At 62.5% G+C, this 9,786-nt stretch overlaps 1 protein-coding gene across 2 annotated transcripts in view; it reads right to left on the minus strand.

The window, feature by feature from the left end:
- Positions 1–1,188: 1,188 nt before the first annotated feature.
- The window catches only part of XAB2 (XPA binding protein 2), a 10,859-nt gene continuing 2,261 nt past the window's right edge, over positions 1,189–9,786 (minus strand). Inside the window, exons 4-19 of one of the 2 annotated variants that reach the window (XM_004378386.3) lie at positions 9,499–9,696; positions 7,608–7,742; positions 7,356–7,520; positions 6,038–6,182; positions 5,446–5,597; positions 5,251–5,370; positions 4,637–4,768; positions 4,411–4,542; positions 4,213–4,326; positions 3,201–3,363; positions 2,927–3,117; positions 2,606–2,728; positions 2,315–2,486; positions 1,636–1,765; positions 1,397–1,506; positions 1,189–1,314 (exon numbers count right to left, since the gene is read on the minus strand). In XM_004378386.3, the coding sequence (XP_004378443.1) occupies positions 1,253–1,314; positions 1,397–1,506; positions 1,636–1,765; positions 2,315–2,486; positions 2,606–2,728; positions 2,927–3,117; positions 3,201–3,363; positions 4,213–4,326; positions 4,411–4,542; positions 4,637–4,768; positions 5,251–5,370; positions 5,446–5,597; positions 6,038–6,182; positions 7,356–7,520; positions 7,608–7,742; positions 9,499–9,696 (2,244 nt within the window). In that variant the 3' untranslated portion in view covers positions 1,189–1,252. The remainder of the gene's footprint in view (positions 1,315–1,396; positions 1,507–1,635; positions 1,766–2,314; positions 2,487–2,605; positions 2,729–2,926; positions 3,118–3,200; positions 3,364–4,212; positions 4,327–4,410; positions 4,543–4,636; positions 4,769–5,250; positions 5,371–5,445; positions 5,598–6,037; positions 6,183–7,355; positions 7,521–7,607; positions 7,743–9,498; positions 9,697–9,786) is intronic. The other variant, XM_023733232.1, reaches the window with a different exon arrangement.

The raw sequence follows: 9,786 nt of genomic DNA on the forward strand, positions 1-9,786 counted from the left end.
GCCCGTGTGCTCGGGTTTCCTGTCCTCTCTTGAACCTGCTCCAGTCCCTCTCCTGCCCCCTCAACGGCCTGGTGCCGGGTCCCTCAAGGTCTCCCAGCCAGCACCACAGTGGACGTTGCCTTGTCCACCTCCTGGGCACACGACGCTTACGACCACTTCACCCTCCTATCCCCGCGGCCTCCCCGACTCCACCCTCACTTAACCTCCCTCCTCACCCTGGCTGTTAGTACTGGTATTTCCGGTGCTTGGTGTGGGGCCAGCTTCTAACTGGATCCTCATGCCCACCAGTTGCTGGGTTTCTGGGCTCAGTCACCCACTCTGGGCCAGGGAGTCCCAGGCTCCTCTCCTCTGCGCTCCACGTCTGTGTATCCAGGTGCCTCCTTGGCGTGGCTACCTGGATGCCTTAGACACAGGCATCTACCTCACAGCCGGGAGCTGGGCCAAGCATATGGCTGCCCCGTGGTAGGGTGTGTCAGGCCAGCTTCCCGGACGCCACCCAGGCCTGCCTGTCTGACGTGATGCTCTCTCCTGTCTCACCCATGTCTCCTTGCCCAGGGCCACCTCCATCTCCCCAACAGCCTCCTCCGCCTGGGCCTCCTGCCCACAAGCCCAGCTCCACACAGCAACCCTCGTGAGCTCCTCAATGCATAAATCGGATTATGTCCCTTGATGCTTAAAGCCCTTAAGCGGTAGGAGCCACTAATGGCTTCCCAGGGCTCAGGACTAAAGGCCACACCCCAGCTGGCCAGGGCCTAGTTCTGGCTCCTGGCCCTTCTCCAGCCTTGTCCCCTCGGGAGAGACGGGCCAGCCCGACTCCAAAGCTGGGGCTCTCTCTGACCTGACCTCTCTAGAGAGGGGGTGCCCCTTGTCCAGGGAGAAGTGGTTTGCTGAGGGGAGGCTGGGAGGCAGAGGCAGAGGAGACCTGGGCAGCCGGGACCAGGTCCCAGGCTCTTAGCTCAAGGAGCTTCCAGAAGGAACTTCCTCCCGAGGCCTCAGGCAGCGAAGGGCCTGGCCGCTCAGAGTCCAGAACTGGCTCTGCAGGGTGGGGTGGGGGTGGGGTGTGTGCCTGGCCTGGTGCCTGGCTGCCCCACCCCCGGCCCCAGCCAATCCCTGTGAGGCGGGGACCAGGGCGCTACTGAGCTGGCAGTCCCCACAGGCACCTGGGCAGCAGGAAGGAGGCTCAGACCGTGAGGTACAAACGTAGGCTTTATTTTGGGCGGGGGAGGGAAGAAAAGGAGGAGGCGTAGAGGAGCTAGTCGTCCTTCAGGCTCCCGAACACAGCGGCCGGCACGCTCTGCTGCTCTAGCCGTACCTCTGTGGGGAAGGGGAGATGGCCGGTCACTCCCTGGACGGACTCCTGCCCCACCTCTCCCTGCCTGACCGGCCCCTCACCCACCATTGGGTTCCAGATCCATCTCGTCCTCATCCTCGTCCTCCCCGAGCTCAATCTCCTCGGGGTTGGCCTGCTGGGCCAGCTCTGCCAGCTCCTCACGGGAGGCATCGCTCCTGGGGGGTGGGGGGAGGAGGCCACACAGCCTCAGCTGGGACCAGCCCCCCTCCCCCACACCCCCTGCACCTCCTGTCCTGAAGGGAACCTGAGTCGGTCCCAGTGTAGTTCCCGGCCCCACACCTCACCTCACAAAGAGGATCTTGCTCTGGGCCCGAGGAGGCTGGTCCCGCTCTGCCTCTGCCGCCAGCTGCTCTGCCCGCTGCTCCAGCAGCTTCATGTCGTCCATGCCACTCTGTCCGGGGGCCAGGTCCGACACTGCGGGGGAGGTAGTGGTCAGAAAGCCTCCTGTCACCCGTGTACCTGCCTCACTCAGGGGGCTGCTGCCCACCAACCCACCCATCAATTCATCCACCCGCCCACCCACTCACTCATGTACCCACTCATCCACCCACCCATCCATCCACCCACTACCCACTCACGTACCCATTCACCCATCCATCCACCCACTACCCACTCACGTACCCATTCATCCACCCATCCACCCACTCATCCATCCACCCACCCACTCATTCATCTACCTATCTATCCACCCACCTATCCATCCATCCACCCATCCACGCATCTACCCACCCACCCACCAATCCAATCCATTCACCCACCCATACGTCCATCCACCCACCCATCCTCCCACCCTAGACCCAACCCTCAAAGACTTTCTGGTCAGATGTGAGGAGGCCGAATTGGAGCCACTCCCAGACCAAGAAGTCAAGGCTGGCAGAGGGACGATGCAGGAAACTGTATATCCATGGGGCCTGCCCAAGACGAGGGTGGCCATGGATGTGGCTGTGGCCCACTGCCACTCACCAGTGCCTGTGGCGCTGCCCGACACCTTGAGCATCTGTGAGGCCATGAAGTTGACTTGTGTGTTGTAGGTGGCCTGCACACTGCGCCGGATCCGCAGCATCTCCCGGATTGTGTCCTCATTGCCATGCCGGACCTCGAAGTCCTTCCACGTTTGCCAGAACGCCCCGGTCGTCTGCGGGTTGCATGAGTGTGAGAGGGCTGCCTCGCCCGCTGCAACTCCTCAGCGCCCCCACCCTGTGACCTGGGCCCCCGCCTGTCTGGTTGGCCACCTTTCCCGGGCCCCAGACCCACCCGGGGGTCGCAGATCTGGGAGCAGAAGCTGTAGATGGCGCGGGCACGGTCGATCTCGCCGAGCTTGCACTCCATGTCGGCAAAGCGCAGGCACATCTCCCGGGCGTGCTCGTCTGACAGCACCTGGGTGCAGGGGCCAGGGCAGGGGGACAGCATGAGTGGAACTGGTAGGGGTGGGGCATGAGGGCAGCCGGACAGGTTCCCAGCACTCTGGCATGGTCCTCGGGCTTCCAGAAAGTCTCCTCCCAGCCCCACCCACAGCTTGCTGGGTGCCCTTCCACCCCACGGGAACTCCAGGTGCCCCCTGCCCCGCGTGGGCACCTCAATGGCCTTCTGGTAAATGCCGCGGGTGTGGGTGACGCCGTAAATCTCGGCGGCCCGCTTGATGTAGATGTTGAACATGTCGTACTGCTGGGCGGGCTCCACAGCCCGGGTGGCGCGCTCGTACACGGCCATGGCGTGCCGCGCCAGGCCCCACTCCTCCTCCAGCTGTGCGTACAGCAGGTACAGCGCTGTGGGGGGTGGCGAGGGGCTGGTGGTTAGGGGCCAGGGTCATGGCGCCCTACCCCGCCCTCCCCAGCCCAGCCCCCCTCACTCTTGGCGTATTTGGGAGGGCAGCCATCCAGCGCCTGCTCAAAGAGATCCCGTGCCCGCTCCAGCTTGCGGCCCCCGTAGCGGGCAATGAACTTGGTTAGGTAGGTGCTCCAGATGTCGGACACATTGGGCCACTTGAACAGTGAGATGCCACGCTCGTAAGCCTGCCCCAAGGAAAGGAACCATCAGTCACGTGTGTGTGAGTTCACAGGTGTTCGTGATGCGCTGGCACCCAGCATGCCCTTCCGAGGCTGCCCATGCCTCCTCGGAGCCCAGTAAATGTGTCCCTTCCCTGTTCTCTCCCCACACTGTGTCACCCCATTATGGCACGGTTGGGAAGGGCTGTCTGCTGCCCTGTCTCCCTCAACAGACCACCAGGACCCCAAGGACGGGGTGGAGTGGGACTCACTAAGCACAAGGCCTGGCACCCAGGAGGTGACATGAGGGGTGAAGGTGGGGGCTGGACCCAGCGCCCTGCACCCACGTACGTGTACAACCTCCCGATACGTACGCATGCACATGACTCCATACATACCTACACACAAAACCAGTCGGGGGGTGGGGACATGTCCTGCACACACGTATGTGCGCATGTACGCACTCCCCTTATGTGCTCACGTACACAACCTCCACAGATGTACACACACAAAACCACTCAGGGAGGGGGTGAGGACAGACCCTGCACACATGTACGTATACTATTTCCCTTTACGCACACATGTGGACAACGTCTGCAAAAACACGAAAGCAAAGCCACTCAGGCAGAAAGCAGGGAACAGCCACCAACATGTGTATGCATATAATCTACCCCCACGCGTACAATCCCCACAGGTACACAGACAAGACTACTCAGACAAGGTGACGGAACTCACCACGTGCACACACACAGGTAAAACGCCCACAAGTGCACACCCGTCACCTGGGCAGCGGGGTGGGGACAGCTGACCCCCAGGACTCCCCACCCTACAGAGGCAGGACCCGCACACTCAGCCCACAGCCCGCCCCACCCTCACCTTGAAGCTCTCCTCGAAGTACTTGTGCTCCTCCAGGAACATGGCGTAGTTGATGACAATCTGGGGCGTGGCGATGCGCAGGTCCAGGATGCGGTCGTACACAGCCTTGGTGGACTGCAGGGGCGGGTCAGGGCAGGTCTGGGGGTGAGCCCAGGTCCCCAGCCCTCCCAGCCACGATCCTGCCTCCCGGCAGCTTACCTGGAAGGTGCCGAGGCTCTCTTCCAGGTCAGCGAGCATCGACCACACCTTCAGGGACTTGTACACGCGGTTCTGCACAGGCTCCGAGCCATCGAAGTACTCGGCCCGGCGGGCGGGCAGCGCCGTCGCCTTCTGCAGGGAGACACCGGGGGCAGGGCACTCAGGGGGTGGCCTGGCCTGGTGCACACCCCGCGGCCCCCTCCCCATGACCCGGGCCTGCCCGCACCCGCAGCAGCCGCAGTGCCTGGTCGTAGTTCTCATGCCGGAGCTCCAGCTCACCGCACTCACACCACACGCTCGCCAGGTCGTCCACCTGCTTGAAGTTCACCTTGGTGGCCTTCTCCAGGATGACGCGGGCCTGCCGGGGACCGGGATAGGCTGAGGCCCTGCCCCCCGCCAGCCCACTTTTACGAGGGCAGGTGTGCGCATACACACACCAACATGACCGTGTTCATGCCTCCTGGGTCCTCTGGCCAAGGACGTGCTGGACACACTCAAACCCACGTGCAGCTACACCCACACACCCGTGTACATCCATACATCCACATACAGGCCCCATGCGCACACACCTGCTCACACATCGACATACCCTATTTATGCAAACCCTACATGTACACGCATGTACACACGCTGTATACATGCGTGCACACGCCCACATCCCCACATATGTACGCACATTACACACATCCCCCACGACACACACACCACAGACATGGACACAAATACATCACACACAACCCCGCACACCAGACACAGGGCTCACAGCACCCAGAAGCAGACAGTGCCGTGTGAGAACGTGTGTGTACACGCATACAGATGCACACGCAGTGTGGCACTCACGTCGTCCAGCTGCCCATTGTCCTCGTAAAACTTGGCAAAGGCAACCCACAGTGTGTGCGGCTTGCCTGTGGCCTTGAAGGGGTCCACCGTCTGCACGGCCTCTGTGTACGTGTTGATGATCTGGGAGGAGGGGACAAGGTCAGAGGCCCTGGCAGGATGACCATCTGGGCGGGGCAGGGGCCGGGCATCACGCACCTCCCGGGGGCGGCCCTGGTGCAGGGCCACACGCTTGTGCCACTCGTGCACGTGGTGGGGGTTCTGGCGCAGTAGGACGCTGTTGAGCAGCAGGGGCCGCCGGCTGATGAGCTGCTCGAAACGGGCCAGGCGCAGCTCCAGGTCCACGTCGTCTGGGCCACGGGCATGACACGGGGCAGGAGGGGCGGGGGTGAGGACCTCGGCACGTGGCCACCTCCGTTAGCTTTCTCTGGGAGATTCACCCCCACTGTCCCCAATCCCCCCCCCCAGCCCCCAGCCCGAGCTGTCCCAGCACCACCCTGACCCACCCCCAGCCTCAGCTCCTCCACAAACTCCAACCCCTGCTGCCCCCACCCTCCTTCCGAGCCAAGCTCTGGTCCAAGCCTCAGAACCACCACTCAGCCTCAACCAGGCCTGGGACTCTGCAGTACCCACCAGTCCCCGGCCCAGCCCAAGATGTGTCCCCGGTCCTGGCTACCCCACACCCACCACCCCTGCTGTCCACTCAGCCTGAGCCTCCAGGGGCTGTGCTGACTCCCATTTCAGCCACTCCGCCCTAGCTCCCCATCAGCCCAGGACGCCCCAGGCTCACCCTCCTCCTCACGCCCCAGCTCCGAAGTGGTCTCCATCTTAGCTGCGATCATGCTCTCCTCGAACTGGGCGTAGCTGTCGAACACCTGGGTGAAGTCCCGCACGGTCATCACGGTCCGGATGGCCTCCTCGTACACGTCCCGAGCCTGCAGAACAGAAGCAGGAAGGGACACGGGCCATTGGCGGCACTGCTCTCAGCACCAGTTCCAAAGTTGTCCCGGCAGGCCCCCCTCGGGCTCCAGGAGGAGAACAGAGTGCTCTTGGTGAAGCTCAGAGCCTTGAGTTGAGGCCCTGCCCTGCCATGTGTGGCCAGAGTGCCCGGGTGGAACACTCCTCAGTGAGCTGTGAGCAGTAGCCATCATGCTGACCCAGCATGAGCGTAGAGCGAGATCCGTGTGTGAAGCGTTTGGCACCCAGAAAGGACCCCCATAATGTGATCTATCCCCCACACCCCTACAGCCCCACCTGTAGGAACCTTGAACCTCACCTGTCCACAGAGGAAACAAGCCTTGCTATGAAGCACCCCTTCTGCCTGTCAACCCCTTTTCTAGCTCCCAGTCGCCACCTCCCTGCCCTGCCCCAGGGTCAGGCCCTGTCTCTCTGTCGGGTCCCCTGCCTGGCCCCTGCATCCCACCACGTGCGTCCAGAAGAGTCTCGTGAAGCGCACACCTGGGTGGGCCTCCGCCCTGCTTCCACCCCACCGGCCTGTGAGGACTCTCCTGCCTGGTTCCCACCAACCTCACTTGCCCTTCAGCACCCCGCTGGCCCCGACCCCTGCTCCTCTCCTCCTCCCCTCCAGCCTACTCCCCTTTGCGCCCACCTTTGGGATCCCCTTCAGGGACTGCTCAGAGCCCAGTCCCTGCCCCCCAAGCTGGTGACTACTGCCTGATGACGAGCAAAGTGGCAATGCCAGTGACAGGAACACCAGCCACTGAGCGAGGGGGCCTCACGTCAGACCCCTGCTTGGTGCCGTGGGCATCAGCTCGCTGACCCCACTCGAAAGGGCACCATCACCCCACGTGGGGACACAAGGCTCAGAAAGGCAGAGGATTGTCCAAGGCCAACAGCCCGGGAGTGGTGGAGGCAGACCCTGAGCCCCGGGACCAGCTGGCCCTGAAGTCGGGGCTCTTGATGGCAGACTGTCCCGCTCTCCTCACCTGGAAAGCAGGTGTGCCCTCTGCACCCACGTGTGTACACGCAGTACGTCCATGCGTGCTTTCTGCTCATACACGTGTCCGCATGCGTGTCCTTGCGTGGCCGCCCCAAGTGCCGTGTTGGAGGGACCCGCCCTGCCCACAGAGGCGCTCGTGCCCGCACACCTTCTCGAAGTGGCCACTGCGGATGTAGTAGTCAGCCAGCGAGCACCAGAGCTTGCCCAGCTGGTCGGTGAAGCGGGTGAGGCCCCCACGGATGATGGCGTCCACGTTGAGGGACTGCACTTTATCCGGGTTCTGAGAGATGAGGTCACACAACTCATGCCACAGCTGCAGGCATAAGGCAGGGTCTTAGACTCGCCCCTGTGGGCCGCAGCCCCTCCCACCCCACACTGACCCGCCACCCCCGGGGCCCACCTGGTAGTTGGACTTGCCAGCCTTGGACACGAAGCGCTCGTCGTTGACCACGGTGGCCAGGCGCTGCGCGGCCTCATCCAGCCGGTCGCTCGACTTGAGATACTCAATGTACTCCTCTGCGCTCTCAGGGCTCAGCTGGGGACCACCCACCCGCCGCCTGCAGTCAGTGGGGCCCGGGGCCAGATCGCCAGACCCCCTCCCCACTCAGTGGCTCCAGGACCTCTTGCTACCCACCCACTCACCCCAGCCAACAGCCAGCCCTGCCGACCCAGCCTGAACCCCACCGATCCAGCCTGAGCCCCCTGGTCCAGCCTCAGTCCTATCTGTTCAGCCTGGATCCCCCGGTCCAGCTTTGACCACAATGGTCCAGCCTTGACTACTTGTCCAGCCTGGGCCCCCCAGTCCATCCTCAGTCCTGGCTGGTCTGCCTTAGGCTCTGATGGACCAGCCTGGGCCCCCCCGGTCCATCCCTACTCCTGGCTGGTCTGACTTAGGCTCCAATGGTCCAGCCTCGGCCCCCCAGTCCACCCCTAGTCCTGGCTGGTCTGCCCTTAGGCTCCGATGATCCAGCCTGGGTCCCCTGGTCCATCCCTAGTCCTGGCTGGTCTGGCTTAGGCTCCGATGGTCCAGCCTGGGCCCTCCAGTCCATCCCCAGTCCTGGCTGGTCTGCCTTAGGCTCTGATGGTCCAGCCTGGGACCCCCGGTCCATCCCTAGCCCTGGCTGGTCTGGCTTAGGCTCTGATGGTCCAGACTGGGCCTCCCAGTCCATCCCCAGTCCTGGCTGGTCTGGCTTAGACTCTGACGGTCCAGCCTGGGCCCCCCGGTCCATCCCCAGTCCTGGCTGGTCTGGCTTAGGCTCCAATGGTCCAGCCTGGGCCCTCCAGTCCATCCCCAGTCCTGGCTGGTCTGGCTTAGGCTCCGATGGTCCAGCCTGCACGGTCCAGGCCTCGCTTTCATCACAAGCCCCGCACCCACCCAGACGGCACTGAGTGAGAGCTCCCAGAACTGGGAGTTAAGGTTTCACGACATAAGACAAACGTTACGCATTTGAGAAAACCGCACTCCACCCGCGCCCATCTGACCTCAGCTCTCCACCTACCTGTCTCACGTTCCCGTGGCTCTGGCCACCTCGCCACAGCTGCTGTTTCACCCTGCTTCACACACTCACAGTGGGACTGAAACCTTTTTGTGGGCAGAAACTGTCCTAGTCACTCTGTCCCCACCACACGCCTCGGTGCCTGATGTGGAGTAGCTGTTGCTATCGAGTCGATTCGGACTCACGGCAACCTCACGTGTGCACAACAGAACTGCTCTGGAGAGTTTTCAAGACTGCGACCTTTCGGAAGCAGATCACCAGGACCGGGGTTGGACCAGCAATGCTGCTGGGTGGGTCTGAACTGCAAACCTTTAGGTTAGTAGTCCAGTACAAACCGCTTGTACCACCCAGGGACCTTTCTGAAGTGAAGTAGATGCTAGCAAGGCGTCTTGGTGGCGCAGCGATTAAGTGCTCATTTGCCAACTGAAAGGTCAGCAGTTCGAACCCACCAGATGCTCCGTGGGAGAGAGACGGGGCAGTCTGCTTCTGTAAAGATTTACAGCCGTGAAAACCCCGTGGGGAAGTTCTACTCTGTCCTGTAGGATCGCTATGAGTCGGAATCGACTCCATAGCAACAGGCTTGGTTTTCGGTTTGGGTGCCAGCAAGCTCTTTGGAAAATCAACAAATGAACTAACAGGCAAAAATCCACCTATCTCAAAGCACCCTTTTCCCACATCCTGTCTGGTAGGTAGCACCCACGTGTGTCTGGTATCCCGAGGAGCCCATTTTTAGAAACTAACCAGGGGAACTAAGCATGTCCAAGCCTGGCCCTGCCTCACCCCTGCTGGGCTCACCTTGAGGAAGCGCCGGTAGCCGCGCACGGCCGTCTCAGGCAGCGGGTGTGAGCGCAGGAAGCGCAGGTACAGGGGCCAGATCCGTGAGTGCTGCGTGATGGGCAGCGCCCGGAGAGCACGGTCAAAGGTACGGCGGGTGTGTGTAACGCGTCCCTGGTCCATCAGGAACTGGCAATAATCTAGCCACAGCCGTGGCATCTGGAGGTGTGGGAGAGAGAGGCAGGTCTGAGCTGCAGGCCCCACTCTGATGTCCCATGGCCAAGCTGAGCCTGGGGCCTCCACACCGAT

Source organism: Trichechus manatus, unplaced genomic scaffold (genome assembly GCF_000243295.1).
Source record: "Trichechus manatus latirostris isolate Lorelei unplaced genomic scaffold, TriManLat1.0 scaffold00057, whole genome shotgun sequence".
Classification (NCBI taxonomy): domain Eukaryota; kingdom Metazoa; phylum Chordata; class Mammalia; order Sirenia; family Trichechidae; genus Trichechus; species Trichechus manatus.